Source organism: Geotrypetes seraphini, chromosome 7 (genome assembly GCF_902459505.1).
Source record: "Geotrypetes seraphini chromosome 7, aGeoSer1.1, whole genome shotgun sequence".
NCBI lineage: Eukaryota > Metazoa > Chordata > Amphibia > Gymnophiona > Dermophiidae > Geotrypetes > Geotrypetes seraphini.
In genome coordinates, this window is record NC_047090.1 from 112814678 (window position 1) to 112836833 (window position 22156).

General features: G+C 47.7%; 1 protein-coding gene across 1 annotated transcript in view; it reads left to right on the plus strand.

Annotated features, from left to right (window-relative positions):
* Positions 1 to 2372: 2372 nt before the first annotated feature.
* Positions 2373 to 22156, plus strand: part of STARD9 (StAR related lipid transfer domain containing 9) — a 224778-nt gene continuing 204994 nt past the window's right edge. Inside the window, exon 1 of the mRNA XM_033951109.1 lies at positions 2373 to 2578. Within this exon, the coding sequence (XP_033807000.1) occupies positions 2532 to 2578 (47 nt within the window). The 5' untranslated portion in view covers positions 2373 to 2531. The remainder of the gene's footprint in view (positions 2579 to 22156) is intronic.

The following is a 22156-nucleotide window of genomic DNA, read 5'->3' on the forward strand; positions in this document are numbered from 1 at the left end:
GACGTATTGGGCACCCCTGGGCTATAGGATGTGCCTCTCGCGGCAAGAGGCATGTTCTGTAAGTAGTCATCTAGCGCTGGTGCCTCTCATCTTCGCTGGCATCTCGGGTCACACCTGGAATCTGCCAGTGTACACTATTGTGCTGCGGCACACAGTTTGCGATATTCTGCACTACTGAGAGGACACCCATTATGTCCTAAGATACTCATAATTTCATTACACACTCAAAAAGTGAGTTTTGTTAGAAAATATTCTTATAACTACATTTGAAGCAATAATATAAAAAAAATGGTCTCCATTTGAGCAAGTGCTAACAAAGTGGAGCAGAAGCTAGCTTAGGTACAAATATGACTAATCAGAGCCCTTCAGTTCATCATACCCAGTAAGTCTTAATCTCAAATTCTATTGTGTTTGTCTGTTGTCCTTTGAGTCTTTCAAGGATCACCACCTATATTTTTGCACTGTTCAGGAAGAAATATATTTCTCTGGTGTTGTACTGCATCAGAGTCTGGCATCTTACGGTTTCATTTTTGTATATTGGGACTTTTAGTTTGTGGCCTTTATTTGCATAGGGTTTATTTGTTTTCTGCATGTGCGACCAAGGCCAGGTGTTTGTCATGAAGCGTTATTGGTGTCATGGTCCCAAGTAGGAAGATATTTGTTGGCAGTTTGTCAGGGTTTTGGAAGGCCCCGAGCTTGGGGCCATGTCTGGAGGGCTTCTACACATGTGTGGATATTGTCATGATGACATCACATGCATGTGCTCATAAGTGTGATGTCATTGTGTCGACATCCAGATGTGTGGAGGCCCTCTAGATGCGGCCCAGAGCTTGAGAAAGGAGACACGAGGATTGTGTGGGGACAGGGCTAGGGGCAGAATAGGATGGGGCCACGTATCCTCTTTTTTTAAAGAGGAAATCTGATAACCCTAGGATAGGCTGGAATGGGCTTCAATGGCAACTCCAGCAGTGGGACTCTAAAGACAGTACCAGGCACACTTCTATGGTCTATTGCCCAGAAATATTAAAGAAAAGACAATTTAACCATGAATATACTGTATTGGGCAAACTGGATGGACCCTTCAGGTTTTTATCTGCTGTCATTTACTATGTTACTATGTGTTGTCTGCTGTTAGTCCTGTTTTTTCCTGCAGCCTATTGGCTAAGCTTCTTTATGAATGTCTGACCAATGGGCTGCAGATGGAAGTGGGAACAGTAGCCACAGAAGACACTGCCTTCAACCTATTGGCTAGTTAAGCTTCCTTAGGAATATGTGAGTAGTAGCTAAAGAGACACTGTTTTTTTGCTTTCCCCAGCAGCAGTACACCTGGAACCTGTTTGACCCCCCACAAAAGATTTTTGCCAAACTCCAGTCTGTCCAGACCTAGCTAAATTGCTTTCTGGCACCGGTTCATGCCACAACCCTTGGGGCCGTTTTCATCATCTAATTCACACACATACATACAAACATACAATTATTGCTCAGTTTATCCTGTATAATAGGACAGTGGTTCCCAACCCTGGAGGACCACCAGCCAGTCAGGTTTTTGGGATAACCCTAATGAATATGCATGAGAGATTTGCATATAATTGAGGTGAAATGCATGCAAATCTGCTCCATGCATATTCATTAGGGCTATCCTGAAAACTTGACTGACTAGTTGTCCTCTAGGACAGGATTGGGAACCACTGTACTAGGGTACACTAACTGCTTACCACATTGTGTGACAAGGCGTTCCAGAGCTTAACTATTTGTTGAGTAAAGAAAAACATTTCCTCTTATGTCTTTAAAGGTATTTCCATGAAACTTTATTAAGTGTCCCCTAGTCTTTATAATTTCTGAAAGAGTGAAACATCAATTCACTTATACCCTGTTCTATACCACTGAGGATTTCGTAGACCTCAATCATATTGCCCCTCTGCAGTCTGTTTTCCAAGATGAAGAGTCCTCCTAACCTCTTTGGCTTTTACTTCTTCTAACACTGTGTTGTTTTACAAACTGCAAGATCTGCCAACTCTCTCGGCATTTTTAGTCAGGCAGGCCGCAGTGTGCATCGGCATTTCTACTCTAAAACCTCTGCTCCCAGGCGAAGATCTTTGTGACAAACACCAGAATAACCACCTCGCCTCTTCCCGGGGCCGAGCTCCAAATCCCAACCCTCAAGCTCTCGAAGGCGGATGGAGGCGGGCTCTCCATCCTTCCAAAGAAAAGAATGACGTCACGACACTGAACTCGCGCGTACCGTCAGCGCGAGGCGGTGCTCCAGAGGACTCGGCCGTAGTGGGAGGCTGGCGCTTTGCCCTGACACCGCCTCCCCAGACTCACAACGGCTTCTGACTGGCTGTGGCCCTCCTCGCATGCTCTCCCTTTGCTGTTGTTTTCGCCACGCCCCCGCTCCCCTCCCGCGAGCCAGCTTTTGCTGCTTCGCTGGGGAGGAGAGGGGCACAGATCAGGGTCTCGCGCCCGCGTTGGCCCCGGGCGCCTGGAGTCGCGAGGAAGGATGGCGTGAGCCGGAGCTTGCGCGACGGGACATGGCGAACGTCAAAGTGGCCGTCAGGGTCCGACCGCTCAGCAAAAGGTTAGGGGGCGCCGCCGAGACCATGTGTCAGTGTTTGTGCAAACTGGAGTGGCGAGACTGCACCAGGGATCAGTGGGACAGCTGCGAGAGGGCTCCCCGCGGGCAGATTTCAAGAGTTAGTAACTTGGGGCTTCGGGGCTTCCTTCCTAAAACAGAACCTGGGCGGAAGGGGTTACAATTTAAGTGCTTCCCCGAACATTTGGAAATCATCAAGGGTACGCTTTAGGGATTGCCTTTAGTCCTGTAAGACTGTAGAGATGTTCTTGCATTTGGGAAACACAGCTGTTTTCTCGCTTGATGAAAACTCACAGATTCCAAGAGTTGGAGTTTATGCTGAGCGATGTGCTGGAGGGAGGCTCCAGAATATAGTAATTTCTTGACGACCAGATGTGGGGCACCAGATGGTACAGTAGGAAGGTGCCTGCCGTAAGGGCTTGAAAGCGAAGGGGCCCTTTTACTAAAGTGCGGCAAAAAGTGGCCTTAGTGCATCCTTATGCAGATTTTCTCACGTGCTAAGGCCATTTTTCCTGCAGCTGTATAGATATTTCCTTTTTGTATTATACACCCTAATGTTGCCATTAGTGTGCAGTCATTAAACATTGTTTACCAAATGAGCAGTTAACTGCCACTCATTTTGTCGACGATGAGAGCTCATGCAGTATTCCTCTGCTAATCATGTGGTAATGTAACTGCGATGGTTAGTGCAGAACACCCACTCTCTTGCCTCTGAGACATGCCCTAAAATTTTTTTTAACACACACTAATTTGGTAGGACATCTGAGCATGTCCTGCAGTACACCATTTTGAGCTGTATTAGGCGTGCATTAGTGTTTAACACAATTTAATAAAAGGGTTTCTTAATATGTGGTTAATCCAGGGAAACAGGTTATGGTGTAACTGCGTTGAGGAGTTTTATAATAATTTGCCCGTCACCATGACTTACGTTAAAAAAAAATTTCTGTCAGGAGACGTGGCATGGGTGTGGAAGCGGTATCCAGGAAACTGGTAAGTAGTCCTAAATGAACTGCATGCTAATGGGAACATTAATTCATGACCTGTGATAAAAAAAATATGGTGAGAGCACCCCAAAAGGTATTGCGTAAAATTTGCAGCTCCCATGTGGTTAAGTCTCGCGTTAAGGTGCAGTAATTGAAAATTTTACTATTAGTAAATGGGCCCTTAAGTTTTATAGAGAGAATAGTGACGGATGAAGTTACATCACAAAGTCACAGGAAGCACAAGGAGATTCGAGATCTGAATCACAACTGGCTTAACTTAATCACAACTCACTTTCTAACCACTAGGTTACGCTTCCTATGTGTTTAAAAGTTTTTAAAATTTGATTAGAGGCCAACAGAATTTCAGTTTCAATGCCAAAACTAATCTGAAATCCAATTCAGTCTTGTTTGTTTCCATTGAAAATGCAAATGTTTTTAGGTGAAACTTGAACTCATGTGGTGCCCCTGAAATGAAGCTGCACCTGCTCGCTCCCCCAGTCTACTTTGCAACATTGGTGGTGAAGTGGTCGTTTGTTTTGATCAGTTTGTAAGCTTTGTTGAGCAGGGTCTGTTCCTTGTTTAATGTACAGTGCTGTGTACATCTAGCAGTGCTATAGAAATGTTATTTGGGTTGTAACCATAGTGATTGATATAAGAGCCACAAAGTTTGTGCTTGGTTGTGTGCTCTCACTTAATATCTATATGATTGTGCATTTACCGTAAGATTATGACTCCATCCTGATTCAGACTTTTAAATGCTGAAACATGGCCCTGTGTTGAGTTGTAGCTTTGTGGTAGATGTTGAACGCTTCTAACCTGTTACTTAATAAAAAATTTTGTTTGGTCCTGTTCTTCCTCTTGGCCTTATTAAAAAAATTTTATACTCTGCACAATCTACAGGGCTAGTCGTCTTACAAATAAATATATATAATAGATAAAATATACATAAACGAAAACCTAGAACAAATGAAAAGGCAAAAATAAAATAGTGGGTTCTCAAACCTGATTGACAACCCCCTTGCAGCATATCCTGAAGAAAGTCACAACACAGTGACTGAAGCTTAGGCTCCTCTTAATAAGTTGTCATCAATGTCATTAGATAAAAAGGTGACCAAATAAGTGTGCCTTGAGCTGTTTGCAACTTACCTGTGTGATAGACTAAAGAGCCAGCTACATAGGACCTAATGAATAATACTTTATCTGAAGAAAAGTTTAAACATCGGGATCTGGATAGTCCCTTCAGTTGTCATTATCCCTCCTTTCTCTGCACCCCACATCAATAACACAAAACACATTAATGTGGTAAATAGCCGCAGCTCTTTATTAAATCACATTAACCAATAAATTAACTTGCATACATTAACATCATTAACATATTGAACCTCAATTAACAATCAACCTCAGCAAGCTCCTCCCGAGCTACCCTGTGTAAACAGTACCTTTGCCCCCGACCCCGCCACCAACAGCAAGTGTCTGAGGGGTGGCATGACCTCATGCCCCTTTAACCCGGGTCACCTGACCCCAAGGCACGGCTCCCAGCCGGCCCACTGCTCATCGCCGGATGAGCCCCAGCACCCAGTAGCTCGGGAGACCCGCCACAGGCCTGTACCACACAGGCCCTCCCCTAAAAGAGCAGCGACTATTAACGAGCACTGAGGAACTTCTCACAACTGGACGCGAAATCATCCAGCAGAAGATCCAATCCCACATCCGACAAGTGAACCCCATCGATATGATACAAACCAAGACAACTAACATCCACCCAATCATGCTGTATCTGCCACCCACCGTGACCCACCACCCATTTCCCAACTTGCCTGTTGAGCTTGGCCAGGCCCCTTGTCCAACGCCGGGACACTATACGACTTGGACGAGGCACGATGTCAGACCATACTAGCAACACCCCCGGGAACCAATCCCACACCACCCGCAGATCATCTTTGATCCTATTGACCAAATCCTTTCCCGTCAATGCATCCACATCATTCCCCCCCAAATGTATCAGAAGTATGTCAGGATGACTAGTCCGAGATCGCAGATCAGTCAATAAGAACAACAGTTGACTCCAACGCATCCCGCGTTGTCCCCACCAGGAAACACGAAGTCCCAAATGCCCCAGTCCAAGATGACGGCCACCCAGGCGGATACATGCACGTTCACTAGCCCAGTGGATGAAAGAATGGCCCACGATCCACAGAGAATAGGAACAGGAACTGGGAGCTGAAACAGAAAATAAACAAAACGGATCACACCCTCTGCCATTCCCCTTATTGAGAACCTCTCCCCGCAAGACTCCCGGCCCCAACACCCTCACGACGAATATAACCCCGAAAGGCATTCGAAACCCAACGACCCAATCTCTGAATACCCTCCCCCGACATACCAGCCCTACTAGCACTCGTGGCAGCACCTATCCGGAATGAATGAGTTCCAAAATCCGCCGGATTCATACCACAACGCGCCAACGCTAAACTCTGTACCGCCCGAAACTGGTAACGCGTCAAAGGCGAGCCATCCGCATGCACAAACAATATCTGAGAGCTAGTGGGACGAATGGCCAAGTAAGTACGCAGCCAGAGAACCGGACAAGACAAACAGCCAGACACAGCATGCAGAACCACCCAGTGCCCAACCCCATACTGATCAGTCTTAGAACTGACAATATGCAGCCTTAAAACCGAATCCTGCACATTCACATGCTGAATCCGAAGCCCCCGCGGAACCACTCCCGAAGCCGAACATACGACTAACTCACTGATCCCTAAGGCACCAAAAAAGGCAATGGAGAAAGCCGCCTGAAATAAACAGGCCTCATACGGCGAGTGGGCCACCTCAGGCAATACCGCCAACAAACGTAGGAGTAACTCATGCGTAACAGGCAACCTCGAGTCACGAGGCTGAGGCAACACACGTCCTAACGCCCGAAGCAACCGTTGAACCAAAAAACTAGATACTGGACAAGCCCAACCCAATGCCCTGCAGAAAAAGGCAAAACCCGCTAATTGACCACGAACTACACCCCGGGAAACCCGATTCCGAAAAGAAGACAACACGAAATCCTCTAATAAGGATTCGGCCACATCTCCCGGACACCAGCCCCTATCAGCTAAGAAAGCTGCCACAGACCGAAAACCCGCTGAATAATGGGACCACGTAGAAGAGGCTACGGACATACGGAGCATCTCCCAGACTCCTTTCCGACCAGGCTCCACAAACGCGCTGGCATCCGTGAACCTTCTGCTCGAGCTCCTGGCGCCAGCCGACGAAACTGCAAAAAATTGAAACGAGACAAAGCATCAGCAATGCCATTTTGCAAACCCGGAACATGATGCGCACGAACAAACAAATTCAGTCGCAAACAGCGCAAAACCAACTCCCGCATGAGCGCATTAACCGCCAAACATCGCGCCGCCTGCCGATTAACGACCTCCACTACTCCTAAATTGTCACACCAGAACACCACCCGTCTATTGCGCAAGACCCCAGACCAGAGCTCACAAGCCACTAGGAGCGGAAATAATTCCAACAAGGTAATATTCTTTGTGACGCCGGACCGCACCCATTCCGCAGGCCAACGCTCGGCACACCAGTCACCATTGCAATACAAACCGAAGCCAACACCCCCCGCCGCATCAGAAAATAGCTCAAGATCAACACTGGAAAGCTCAGGCGCCATCATCGGTACAGTCCCATTAAAATCCCGAAGAAAAACAGCCCACATATGCAAATCAGCACGTACCCCCGCCGGGAGACGCAAAAAATGATGACGATCCCGCACCCCTGACGTGGACGCTGCCAACCTACGCCCTACCCATAGGAAGAACTCGACAGGCAAAATTGAGAGACCCCCAACAAAGACTGAATCGTGTGCAAAGTAGACTTAGGAGCCTGAATCACCTGCTCTATGAGTCTGAGCAATTGACGAACCTTCAACACAGGCAGCCGAGTAACTAAAGCCTCTGTGTCCAACTCTATCCCCAAAAAAACCAAAGAAGTAACCGGCCCCTCCGATTTGTCACGAGCTAAAGGCACACCGAAATCCTCCGCCAAGTCCTCAAAAACCTGCTTAAGACGCGCACAAACCCCACTACTCCCTGCACCTATAAACAAGAAGTCATCCAGATAATGCACAACAGAGTCAACACCTACCGTATTTTCGCGGATATAACGCGCACCATTGTAAAACGCGCACAGGGGTATAGCGCGCAGAAATCACGATGATATGTACAAAAACTTTTCTATACCGCGCTCAGGCATATAACGCGCATGCTGCCCGACTCTCCTCTGGCCACCCCGACTCTCCTTTCGCTCTCCCCGACTCTCCTCTGGCCACCCCGACTCTCCTTTCGCCCTCCCCGACTCTCATCTGGTTGCCCCGACTCACCCTGACTTTCGGTGCACTGCCCCGACTCTCCTCTGGTTGCCCCGACTCACCCTGACTTTCGGTGCACTGCCCCGACTCTCCTCTGGTTGCCCCGACTCACCGTTCACCCGCCCTGACTTTCGGTGCACTGCCCCGCCTCTCCGTGCCTGTCCCCCTTGAAGTCCTGTCCCCCCTTGAAGGTCTGCCTGTCCCCCCTTGAAGGTCTGCCTGTCCCCCCTTGAAGTCCTGTCCCCCTTGAAGGTCTGCCTGTCCCCCTTGAAGATCTGCCTGTCCCCCCTTGAAGTCCTGTCCCCATCCTGAAAGCCTGATGCCCCCCCTCGACGTCCGATTCTTCTCCCCCCTCGGCAGGACCACTCGCCCCCCCACCCCGAAGGACCGCCGACTCCCCGACAATATTGGGCCAGGAGGGAGCCCAAATCCTCCTGGCCACGGCGACCCCCTAACCCCACCCCGCACTACATTACGGGCAGGAGGGATCCCAGGCCCTCCTGCCCTCGACGCAAACCCCCCTCCCCCCCAGCCGACCCGCGACCCCCCTGGCCGACCCCCACGACCCCCCCACCCCCCTTCCCCGTACCTTTGGAAGTTGGCCGGACAGACGGGAGCCAAACCCGCCTGTCCGGCAGGCAGCCAACGAAGGAATGAGGCCGGATTGGCCCATCCGTCCTAAAGCTCCGCCTACTGGTGGGGCCTAAGGCGCGTGGGCCAATCAGAATAGGCCCTGGAGCCTTAGGTCCCACCTGGGGGCGCGGCCTGAGACACATGGTCGGGTTTGGCCCATGTGCCTCAGGCCGCGCCCCCAGGTGGGACCTAAGGCTCCAGGGCCTATTCTGATTGGCCCACGCGCCTTAGGCCCCACCAGTAGGCGGAGCTTTAGGACGGATGGGCCAATCCGGCCTCATTCCTTCGTTGGCTGCCTGCCGGACAGGCGGGTTTGGCTCCCGTCTGTCCGGCCAACTTCCAAAGGTACGGGGAAGGGGGGTGGGAGGGTCGTGGGGGGTCGGCCAGGGGGGTCGCGGGTCGGCTGGGGGGGCGGTCGGAGGTTCTTGGGGGGGGGGCGGTCGTTGGAGGGAGGGGGGTTTGCGTCGAGGGCAGGAGGGCCTGGGATCCCTCCTGCCCGTAATGTAGTGCGGGGTGGGGTTAGGGGGTCGCCGTGGCCAGGAGGGTTTGGGCTCCCTCCTGGCCCGATATTGTTGGGGAGTCGGCGGTCCTTCGGGGTGAGGGTGCGAGTGGTCCTGCCGGGGGGGGGGATGTATCGGACGTCGGGGAGTCGGCCGGGCAAGAGGGCTTGGGCTCCCTCTTGCTCCGATCGTGGATGCGGGTGCGGGTGGGAGCGCGTGCGAGCGGTCGTTCGGGGTGGGGGTGCGAGCGGTCCTGCTGGGGGGGTGAATCGGGCGTCGGGCGGGGTGGGAACTATGTTTAAAAACTTTTGTATACCGCGCTCAGGCATATAACGCGCGAGGGGTATGCGCGGTACGTAAAATCACGTATAACGCGCGCGTTATATCCGCGAAAATACGGTACCTGCTGAACTAAAACCCAATGCAAAAAGGAACTGAACATTTCGAAGTACGCACACGAAATGGAACAGCCCATGGGCAAACACCGGTCGTAAAAATACAAACCTTCGAAACGAAAACCCAATAACGGGTAAGCCCGAGGATGAATAGGGAGCAATCGGAAGGCCGATTCGATATCCACCTTCGCTAACAAAGCACCACGTCCGACCGATACGATAAGCCTCAATGCACTATCCAAAGAGGCATAACGCACAGTACAAAGATCCTTCGGAATACCGTCATTAACCGACCGACCCAAAGGCCGAGGCAAGTTATGAATGAGACGATACTCCCCAGGCACTTTCTTAGGGATCACTGCCAAAGGTGAAATCTTCATGCGGGAAAAAGGTGGAACACGAAAAGGTCCCGCAATGCGCCCCAGTTGTATCTCTGCAGACAACTTATCCCACACTACACCACGTAAAACAGACACCGAAGATGAGTTTTGAACACGCGCCGCCGTCACCTCCCCCAAAAAAGGAATATCAAAACCTTCTGTAAACCCTGCCTCCAAAATAACCGCCACCCTCCGCCGACTATAGCTATGCAACCACGGGCGCAAAGCGCCTACCCGAATCGGAGTAGGCACATCGGCCACAACATCACTTGCCAACCCCCGCAGCTGCTCCTCCGACACATTTGGGACATTTAATAGCCGAGTGCGATTGACCACAGATGGAGCAGGCATGACGAAATTTACAGTCGGAGAAGGGACAGTTGGATTTATTAAATTTCCAACACACGTCGGACCCTGCTGAAGGACTCCCCCCCGACCCTCCGCGAAAGGGCCGTACGCTCCCAGGACTCCCAAAAGTCCGCCCTGGCGTACCCGATACGGATTTGGAAGCCATATGCATAAGCCATAGATTCACATCCTGAGAACCCCAAGACATGAAACTATTTTCTTCCATTTTGTCTTTGAAGGCTTCGTCGTAATTCAACCAAGCCCACCCGCCGAAACGCTGATAGGAATCCAAAATCGAATCCGCATATGACAATAATAAACCAGCATCCTGTGGATTAGCGCGTCCCCACACGCTCGCTAATCGTAAAAAAGCCCGAATCCAATTAATAATGGAACGAGCCACCGGAAAAACTTTAACCTCCTTCCCGTCCCGCTTGGATTTCCTATGCCGCTTCCTATGGGCTCTACCCTCCATGAGGCGAAAAATATCCAAGCAGGATCGCCGCCGAATTTTCCGCCGCAAATCCCGGGGAACCTTTTCCCACAACTCGGTAAGGGCCACTAAAGCCGGAGCACCCCGAACTTCTCCTGTAGAAGCTTCACCACTACCTACCCCAGCAACTTCCACACCACCCGTAGGACCGGCTTCCACCGAAGAAGAAGACGTAGAACCCGACGAGGAAGACCCAGACGAGGACGAAGAGGAACGCCGACGCCTGCGCTTCTTACGCCATGCCCTCCCCCCACCAGCAACCTGAGCAGGCGCCTTGTTACCAGTAATAGAAGCTCCCGACACTCCTGCAGACACTCCAGAGACGCCTTGGCCAGCAGTCCCCACCAAGGAAGAGACATCAGAAGCTTGCACCGAGCCGCCACGAACAGCAACCTCAGGCATCAGGGATGAACTGTGGACAGAAACCGCAGCGCCTCCGCCAGCAACCGCACCAGCAGTCAGCGCCGATCCGCGCTCCGCACCAGAACAGCCAGGTCTCTCAGCAACTCCGGGACTGCCTACTGCTCCCAATCCATCCGTCTGCACCATCTGTCCTCCCGGAAGGATACACGCCACCTGTGGAGACCAAGAAACAGAGGCAGGACCAGGAAAACAAAACCCCGGCATACCAACGGTGACTCCCCATCCAGACCCATAACTACACCCTGGCATCATCCCCAAGCCCATATTACCCGGAACACCCCCTCCCCAGTGGGAAACTGAAGGCATTAAACCACCACCCGATGAGTTAGCACCCCAGGAAGCCGCCCCCCAACTCAGAGACCAACTACCTGAAAAAAGACCAGGGAACTGACCTGCAGGTACCCCCCCAGCACCGGACATAAAACCGGGAGCACTCATACCCCTACCCAAACCTAAAGCCCCCGGCGACCCACAAGAATCACCAGGTCCACCCGCCAACAACCCCGAGAAAAGCTCTCTAGCACCCGAAACCCCAGAGCAAGAAGGCTCAGAGACTCCTGCTGCAACAGACCTGTCCCTGCCCCCCCTACTCGGCCCACTCACCGAAGCTATATCTCCAGCCACCTCCCTGCTAACCGGCACATTCCTGCTCACACACTCAGCACTGGCAACCGCCGCTGAAGCCCCGCCCCCCGACAAATCCAACGAACTGCGGCCGGCCGGAACAGCTCCCTGCACACTGCCCGATGCCTTAGACTTACGGCGGGCCTTCCCAGCCGCAGGAAGGAACCTCGAACAAGTCCCCCTATTGCCTCCCGAACCGGCAATGGCTAATGCCGTCAGCGCCTCCACCTTGGAACGCCGTGCCGGTTGCACACGCTCCTCTACTAAGCTGACACCCACCTGCTCCAGCGTCTCTTTCGCGAACGAGTCCCCGGCCAAGAGCGACAATTCTGCGTCCTCCTCCTCCCCACGGACCTCCGCCCGACTGAAAGACGTCATAATAGCACCCGAAGTAAGTGAAAACGTCCGGTAAGATCCAAATTCTGCCTTGGAGGACCTGCAACGAACTTAGTCCTCCAAGGCTCGTATCTAAAAACCCTCTGCAGAAACGCCCCCTTTTCTTACACTACCCTACCCCTGCCTCTCCTTTTGGCGCGAACCCCTCCCCTTCTTCGATACACTTCTCCTTCTAACGGTTCTCATCCACCACCCCCCCCCTCCCTACCTTGCCTGAATACAACCCCAGGGCCTCCCAGCCCCGTGTTAAACTCCGCCCTTTGAGACCAGCTCTCGTGCTCCTTCAAACTGCTTCTAGACATTCCCTCTGTAGACATAGAAACATGATGGCAGATAAAGGCCTAATGGCCCATCCGCATTAACCATTATTGCTTCCTCTCTCTCTAAGAGATCCCACATGCCTTAACCCATGCTTTCTTGAATTCAGACAGTCTTTGACTCCACCACCTCTTATGGGAGACTGTTCCACGTATCTACCACCCTTTCTGTAAAAAAGCATTTCCTTAGATTACTCCTTGATTTTGTGGTTTATTCTGGGTGGGGGAACTTGGGCATCTCTTTTTTATCTTTCTTTATTACATACTAGTCTTTAAGCCCGTTACATTAATGGGTGCTAGAATATATGTTTGTCTGTCTTTCTTTATTTCTGTCTCTCTGTGCTGCTGTCTTTCTTTCTTTCTTTCTCTCTCCCTGCCCCTGTCTCTTTCTTCTTTTCTTTCTGTCTCCCTCCCTCCCACTATCTGTCTTTCTTTCTATCTGTCTCTCACCCTGCCCCCTATGCAGCAGCATTTCTCTCCCCTCCTTCCACTTCCCTGTGCAGTAGCTACATCAGCATTCCCTCCCCCTCCATTTCCCTGTGCTGCAGCATTTCTCTCCCACCCCACTTCCCTGTGCAGCATTTTCCTCCCCCACCTCCACTTCCCTGTGGTCTCTCTGTCTGTGTTTGTCTCTTTGCCTGCTGTATGTGTGTTCGGGGTGTGTTAGCCCGTTACATTAACATGTGCTAGAGTAGATGTCTGTCTGTCTGGGGTTTTTTGCTCACAGCCGCTTCTGTTTTGCATCTGCTTATTCCTGTATCCTGTTTGTTCCTCTGGTTGACTTTTAATAAAAATGATTTGTAAAAAAACAAACAAACAAACTCCTGAGCCTTTCACCTCTTATCTTCATCCTATGCCCTCTCATTCCTGAGCTTCCTTTCAAATGAAAGAGACTCGACTCGTACATGTAGGCATTTAAACGTCTCTATCATATCTCCCCTCTCCCGCCTTTCCTCCTTCTATAAATTTTCAAAGCAGAAGCAAAATACTAGGGGGCCTCATTATTTAAGGCTTGATGAACCAGTGTTGGCACTTTAAATTTCACATGCCAGAAAATCAGAAGCCCGTTGGATATATTACAGTTTGGATAGTTTTTCCTTTTTCAAATAAACTGCTTCTTCAGCACCAGCAAACACAGAATCACATTCTCTATTGCAGTGGCATTTGTAGATGTTCCTTCACACCATATGATGGAATTTACATTCTCTGACCTAGCTCAGGAGTCGCACACTTTTTGTTGAAGTACAGTTTTTAAAAATGCCTAATCCCGTTTATTGTAAGAACAAGTGCTGTTCGATTCACCTTGGTGAATCGGTTTGAATCAATTCACTGTAGTAAAAAAATAAAAATACTCATCGATTCAATGAGTCCTAACTCAGACATACCTCTGGGCCTCTTAAGTAGCAGCAGCGGTGACTGGCTTGATGCAGTGCAGTGAACAGGCTTCTCCTGGTCTGCCCCGCTGTGGTCTTTCCTGTGCTGTGCCACTGATGCAGTGAAGTCTTGGCGGGCAAGTCGCAAGAAGCCTATTCACTATACTGCCTTTGCAAAGCTGGTTGCCATCATCGCTGCTGCTACTTTAGGAGGCCTGAATGCAGGGAGGCGGGGGGGGGGGGGGGGTTCTGCACAGGGGAAGGATGAAAAGCTGCTGCACAGGGGGATGAGAAGGAGGGATTAAAATCTGCATGGGTGAGAGAAAAGAGGCGAGAGAAAGAATTGGTGGAGATGGGATGGAGGAGCTAAAGGGAGAGAAGCGGCTGAGGTAGAATGGAGTGAGGGAGAAATCCTGCATATGGTGGAGGGTAGGGAGATATGCATGGAGAAGAGAGAGGGAGAAATGTTGGACATAGGGTAGAGGGCAGGGAGAGATGGTGCACAAAATAATGGAGGGGAGGAAGGAAGAGATGCTGGATGGAAGGTAATAGAGAGGTTTGACTCAGGACAAAAGGCAGGGAAAGAGATATGATAGACAGTGGGAAAGAGCAGTTGGATATGGCAGTGGAAGGGAAGGTACAGAGATGGAAGATGCATGGTGAGCATGGAGAAAGCAGAAAATGTCAAATGGGTAGGAGACCCTGGCAAGCAAGTTAACAGAAGACAAACAGAAACCAGAGCCTGGGACCAGCATGATTTGAATAATAAAATGACCAGACAACAAAAGATAGAAAAATTAATTTTATTTTCTGTTTTGCGATTACAATATGTTAGATTTGAAATGTGTAGCCTGCCAGAGCTGGTGTTAGACAGCAAGCGTGAACTAGGACCTAACAGAGAGAGGCAGTCTTGTTTATTTTGTTTACACTACAGCACCAGTATGGGGCTGGGGTGGGTGAAGAGTGTACAAATAAACCTGTTAGGTCATTTGAAAAAACACCCTATTGGGCAGGAAAAGTGAATCAAATCAAAAAATCTATTCAATAGGCCAAATTCAATTGAAAAATCTTTCCTTGAATCAGGCAGCACTACTATGAACCAAACTCTGCAACATAACCATCCTGTCATGGCTACAAGACCTGTTCTGTGGAGGCTGGAATTTCACATATTTTTTTAAAAATTAATGTAGGTGTGCTTTGAGATTGCACTGAAATTGAGGTGTGCACTGAGTTAACATACCATGAATTTACTGATCCTATCAAGCAGTCAGAAGACTCTGAAAACAATAATTTAAGCCACAAAAACTTAAGAAGCTAAAGTTCGGTCATCTGTATAAATAAGTCTTCAAATTTCTGTGGAAGAGAGTAAGAAGGTTCAGTTTTCAGTTCAAAAGGAAACACTTACATTGGTGTAGAGCATTACCTGAAAAAATCCAGTGTGTGCATAGGATAATCTGTTTAGCTGAGGACAATACCAGAAGAAAACCCCAACTAAATTGGAGAGTTTGAATAGGCACCTATAGCTCAATAAGCTATAGGAACCAGGAACTTGTTGAGCACCCTGAGATCCAAAATAGGACGCAGGTCGCCCGTCTTCTTCGGAACAAGGAAGTACCGGGAGTAAAAACTCCTGTTCTGCTGGTCCACAGGGACCGGCTCTACGGCGCGAAGCTGGAGCAAAGCCTGAGCTTCCTGAAGAAGACGGGCGGTCTGGGTTAAGTTGGAAGGATACTCTCTTGGAGGATGTTCCGGGGGAACATGATGGAATTGAAGAGAGTATCCCTCTCTTACGATGGAAAGGACCCAGAGGTCGGTGGTAATAGTCGTCCATCGATGGTAAAAATGATGGAGATGACCTCCGATGGGAAAAAGAGGGGAGGGCAGAACGATGGAAGTTATGCTCCCTACGAGACAGTCAAAAAGGCTGGGGAGCCTTGGGGACAGCAGAAGGTTGAGGCTTTTGTTGGGGCTTCTGCTGATGCTGCCTCTTCACTGGCAGCCGAATGGCTGGAGCCTGCTTGTTAAACAAACAAATGGGAGTTAATCCTTTCAAAATTATAAAAGTTATACATGTCAATTTGGATATGATGAATTAAAGACAACCAGTATAAAGTCCGAAGCGAGTGAGTGGCCCTGTCTCATCTCTTGTGTCCTGTAATAACATTACAACTGCTGCAAAATGCCTTCAGTAATTGAAACACTTGTATTTTGGGGCTCCCAAAGAAATTAATAGGTTCAGGTTTGTAATAACTGAGTAGAGTAGAGGAGTAGCCTGAGAACTAGGGAATCCAGGGTTTAAACTTCTGTGATGATCCTTGTGACTTTGGACAAGTCACTTTATCTTCTGTTGCCTTCAGTACAAATTAGGGCTCCTTTTTACAAAGCTGCTAAACTAAACTAAACTAAGCCTTAGGTTTATATACCACATCTTCTCCACTGAAGTGGAGCTCGACACGGTTTACAGAGTTTAAAAAATATGGGAAGAGAGAAGAGAAAGAGTTTACAAAGCATAAAAAGAGGGGATGTAATCAGGAGAAGAGATTATTATATGCTAGAGAAAAGCCAGGTTTTCAGTTGTTTTCGGAATAGTTGGAGGGAGTCCAGGTTCCGCAGCGGGACAGTGAGGTCGTTCCAGAGGCCGGTGATTTTGGAGAGGAGGGATCTACCCAGTTTACCTGCGTAGAGGATGCCGTGTAGAGAGGGGAAGGATAGTTTATGTCTGTGGGCAGATCTGGTGGTAGTTGGTGTCGGGGCGAGGAAGGATAGAGGGATTAGGAGCGGAAGGATGCCGTGAATGATCTTGAAAGCCAGGCAGGAGCATTTGAAATGAATTCTGGAAAGTACTGGGAGCCAGTGAAGATTGGTAAGTAGCGGGGAGACGTGGTCATATTTGCGTTTAGCAAAAATCAGCTTAGCCGCAGTTTTCTGGATAAGCTGGAGTCTGCGAAGACTTTTTTTCGTTAGGCCTAAGTAGATGGCGTTACAATAATCGAGTTTGGATAGGATGATGGATTGTACAAGGACGGTGAAATGCTTTTGGTGAAAATAGGATCTAACTTTCCTCAGCATGTGGAGGTTGAAAAAACAAGATTTTGCCAGGGAATTCAGGTGATCGTTGAGGGAAAGGGAGGAGTCGATAGTGATGCCAAGGACCTTGCTTGAGAACTCAAGGTGTAGAGCAGGGCTTGTGGGTAGGGTGAAGAGGGCGGGCAGGTGAGCTACGGTAGAGGTTTCTACTGTGTGTCCATGAGGTAAATGCTCTGACGCTTATAGGAATTCTGTGAGTGTCGGAGCATTTACCTCTGTGGCCTGCGGTAGAAACCTCTAATTTTATTTCTTTAAAACATTTGTATCCCACATATCCAAAATTGACATTCCTAAAACAAATATACAGACATTTATATTCATTGTTTCTACAACCCTTGATACATTTAAAACAAACAGCAAAACTGGCTATCACACAGCATAAAAAGCCTTAGGCTTTCAGACTTTTTCGAAAAGCTAAAAAAGTAGTAATTGAACTGTGTCAGGAAGAGAATTCCACAATAGAGGACCCGGGGAAGGGGTAAAACGCGGACCTCGCGGATCTTAACTGCACGTCCTTAAAAATCTTCATTTATTGACAGCTGAGGTTTCAGGTTTCATGTCTGCAGGCCTGCGTGTTAGCCCCTCATTCCACCGCTGTAAATGTTGCCGTTTCTGACCCCACAAATCTGTGCTGACAGTCTTATTAATAATTAATTTGAGGAAACACTTCAGCTTAGGGAGTTCTGCGTTTTACCCCAGAGCCACGGCAAGAAAATGTATTTTTGCTTGGTTCAGCAGGGCCCAAGACAGCTATCCTAACTAACCTCCAGGCTACTTTGGTAGCTTGTGAAATAACAAAGTTTTGCTACTTTTAGTCTCAGCATAGGTCATGGTTCTATAGAGAATGACACAGTGACAAAATTCATCACCGTTCCCGTCCCTGCGGATAACCGCGGGAAACCATCTTCATGTCATTCTTTAAGGAAAGAGGGAAGATTCAGAGTATGAATGGCCACAACCACTGACCCTCAAGCTTTGCTTTGAAGAATGCTGGTGTAGAAGGACTGAGGTTGAAATAGACACTAAAAAATGACATGGGATTATTTCCCGTGGTTATCCATGGGGACGGTGATGAATTTTGTCACCGTGTCATTCTCGACAGACCTCCATGACAATTTAGCTCTGACAGATCCTTTTAGCTTCTTTTTAACCATTTTCCTCATTTTATTGTAGTCACCCTTTCAAAATTTAGCAAAAACAACCTTACAGAGTTGAGTTTAAGAACATAAGAATTGCGTTACTCGGTCAGACAAATCCAATTTACATGTATCTGGCAGTATCCCAAATAGTGGCAATCTACCCCATTCTACTTACTCCCAGGGCTAGGCAGTGGCTTTCCCCAGGTCTACCTTAAATGGTTTAATAGATTTTTTTTTCTTCCAGGAATTTGTCCAAATCTTGTTTTAAATCTAGCTATGATAATAGAATTTACTGCATCCTTCAGCAACTTAAAGCAACAGTCAACAACAATAATTTATTATTTCTATAGCGCTACCAGGTGCACAGCGTTGTATATGCAAGAGATTGTCCCTGCTCACAAGAGCTTACAGTCTAATTAAGGAAACAATAAGATTGTCCTGTGAGTGAAAAATCTGAGTCTATTAATGAAACATTTATTTTACTTTTTTGTTATACTGAGTTGCCTACATCATGTAGAAGGCAGCCTAAAGAGAGAGAGTATCTCATTTCAAAATGTTATGATCCGAGTTGGACCATTTGAAAGGAGTGGAACTACAGTAAGCAATAATTCTCCTGAGTATGTGGTAGATTAGTGATGCGCCCGACTGAGTCAGTAGCAGAAAAGCTTGTTAGTGGCCTCAGAAGAGCTGTCAAGAGTGAAAATAAAAATCTCCCGCCACTTATATTTGCAGGAAGTACCCTGGAAAGGGGAGGGGGGCAGTGTCCAGTTCTCCCAGATCAAATGAAGTTTTTAAGGGGGGAAATACTTAAGAAAGATTTCCAGTTGTTGATGGTTTACTAGCTGTAGTAATGGACATTCATAGCCAGTGATCTGCTTTAACTCCATTTTACAGAGGGAAAGGAACTGCCATTTGTAAACCTTTTCTGCCCCACTCGTAACACGTAATGTAACTAGAGGAGTAAAGGGTAGTAAACTAGTGGGCTCAGATCAAAGTCACGTGTACTGTTGCTAAGCTTTTAACACTGATAATTTTACCTTGTTGCAACCATTTAACCTATATCTGGTGTCCAATCTACAAGAAGACTGTGAATAGCCAAGGTGTTACTTTCAACTTAGCAGGCACTGAAACAGGATGGGATTTACTGAAAAGTACTACTGTGTTACAACCCACATTAACATGCATTATTTACTCTAGAACTCATTTTATACAATGAGACTTGTTTACTAATAATGTGCATTAATGGTTCTAGCACACTACTATGGTAATACACTTAGGGGGAAATTCTATAACCAGCACCTAAATTTAGGCATTGGTAGGTGCCCTGCCGAGGCCTAAGCAACTGAAAAATGCAGTGAAAAATGGCAGGGTTGAAGTGCCAACAGACGCCTAAATAAAAGGCAGCTGGAATCGTGGCTAGGTAGCTGCGGAACGCCAAAGTAGGCGTGGCCAATACCCGGTGGCGTTAGGCGATCTAAAGTGGCCAACCCAGCCGCGATTCACGCCAAGATAGGTGGCTGAAATATAGGCCTGGAAAACCCTGGCCTGCATTTCAGCCACCTATCTTTGCCTAGAATTCAGTAGCTGATCGCGGCAGGGGAATTCCCTCCTCATCCATCAGCTGAGTGTCAGGGATTCCGCAAAGCCCCAATTCTGTAACGGTTACAGAATTGCAGCTTTAGGGAGTCCCTGCCACTCAGCTGATGGGGGAAGGGGGGAATTTCCCTGCCGTGATCGGCTGAGAGCTGCCAAGGCAGGGTGTGGGCTTCCCTCTGGCCGACCTTCTACAAAAAGATCCGGGGAGGGTCTGGGTGGGTTTTGGGGGGTGGGTGTATTTGAGGAGGTGCCGGCAAGAGGGATTGGGCATCCCTCTTGCTGCGGATGTTAGCGGGGGTTGGGATTGGGCATCCTTTCTGCTGGAGATGTTAGCTTGGAGGGGGGGGGGAGTGCCAGCAGGTGGGAGTGGGAATCTCTCCTGCTGGCTGACTTGTGGTGAGGTTCAGATGTTCCCTGCCGTGGCCACTCTCAACCAATAGTGGCAGGGGAATTCCTCCCTCTCCCTCCTCCATCAACTTGGGTGCTGGTTACAGAATCGCGGCTTTTGGGAGTCCCTGCCACTCAGCTGATGGGGAGGGAGGAATCCCACTGCCTTGATTGGTTGCTGCGGTCTAGCGGCAAATATAAGTGGCTGAAATGTAGGCCTGAGTTTTCTGGGCCTACATTTCAGCTGTCTATTTTGGCGTGATTCTGTAACCGGCGTCCTGGAATGATTGACAGGCAGTCAGCAGCTGCTTTTAAGGCAGCTACTGACTTGGGCACCTTAGCTTCTGAGTCCTCTATGCATAGAAAAAGTACCTGTATACAATATGTAAACTATTTTGATTGTACCACAGAAAGGCGATATATCAGATGCATGATATATCATTAAATCTAGCTGATAGTTAAAACTATTGGTCACCTGACCTGAACATAGTGTGGCTGTACAACTTAATGCAGCAATCTAAAACATTTTCCAATCCTAAGATGTTACTGATGGTGCTGTTCAAGAAATATTATTAAATAGTTCAGTCAAATTGAGCCCTTCAGAGCAAAATGCAGACCATGCCCACTTTTTTTTGTATTATTTTTGCTATGCACTGATTCATAATCTCTTTGGCCATGTTCATACCTAGCCAGTATGATTACGCTACATACTGTGATATTATATTTACATGGTTATTATCTTCCATTGTAACAAAGTGGATTGGGCCACCTTTTTTTTTCTTGGGGCATATTTTGCAAACTTTTTTTCTGCACTATGTTAAACAGGACTAGAATTGGAGTGATTGAACTGTATCAAAAAGGTTTCAATTTAAGTATGCTTAGGCTCCATGTCCTCTTGAACTAAAGAATGTAACATTTGTTTTTATGCTGGGTTTTCCACAGCGTCTAATTAAATTTCATAAGTAGCTGTTAAAAAAAAAGAAAGAAGTAATCTAGTCACAATTAAAATCATTACAATTCTTGGTTATATGTGTGAAGGTCTCGGGAACAGCTGAAGCAAAAACTTGAGAGGAGTGTGTGATTGTAATATAATCATGCAGGTCCCCTCGTAAGGAAAAATCTGATGAAATAATGTGTAACAAAATGAAAGGAACTTTAGGCATAAAATTATAACAGGAAGCTGCAGAGCCAGGAAACTGAGTTGGTGGCTTGCACAGTCTAGCTAAGAGGGCATTTCCTGAGGGAGCAGTCTGCAAAAAGGGTACAAAGCATGTTTATTAAGGACGTAGTTGTTAGTTTTATAATTCCATAATGTAAACTGTTTTGAATAGAAGTGGTTTATAAGAAACATAGAAAACTGACGGCAGAAAAGGGCCATAGCCCATCAAGTCTGCCCACTCTATTGACCCTCCCCCTTAACCCTCTGAAAGGTCACACTCTGATGACTATCCCCTTAACTCTACCCTCTTAGAGATCCGACATGGGCATCCCATTTATTCTTAAAATCTGGCACGTTGCTGGCCTCGATCACCTGCACTGGAAGCTCATTCCAGTGATTAAACCACTCTGTCAGTGAAGAAATACTTCCTGGTGTCGCCATGAAAGTATAAATAAATAAAATTTCAGTGTAATAAAATTCCTTTCATGAAATGATCATTTTTATTTATGGATAATGCATCCCATCTAATTACCATGTGTCAAGGAGGGTTACAATCAAACATTCTTAACAATAAAACATCGGTATTCAACCAATAATACATCTAAAAAAATTAAATAATTTTTACAACATATTCTATAAAACAACAACTCAAAAAGAATAGTACCACTTAAATAGGCTTTCAGTGCCCTAGTCTCCTATAAACATTGCAACTCAGGAAGCAATGAATTCCACAAAATCAGGGCATAAAAAGAAAATGGCCATTAACGAGTAAATCATGATTTTCCATTGGCTAAGAAAGGTGATGTAGAAGTAGATTACAAACTGGTGCACGGTGTACTAATTGCTTTATGCAAAAACAAAAGTAAACATAGACAATAAATGAGAGTTGATGACTTAAATAAAAATGTACGTGCTGCTCAACAGGCATAAAACAATCTTATTGTATTTCTGTACTACT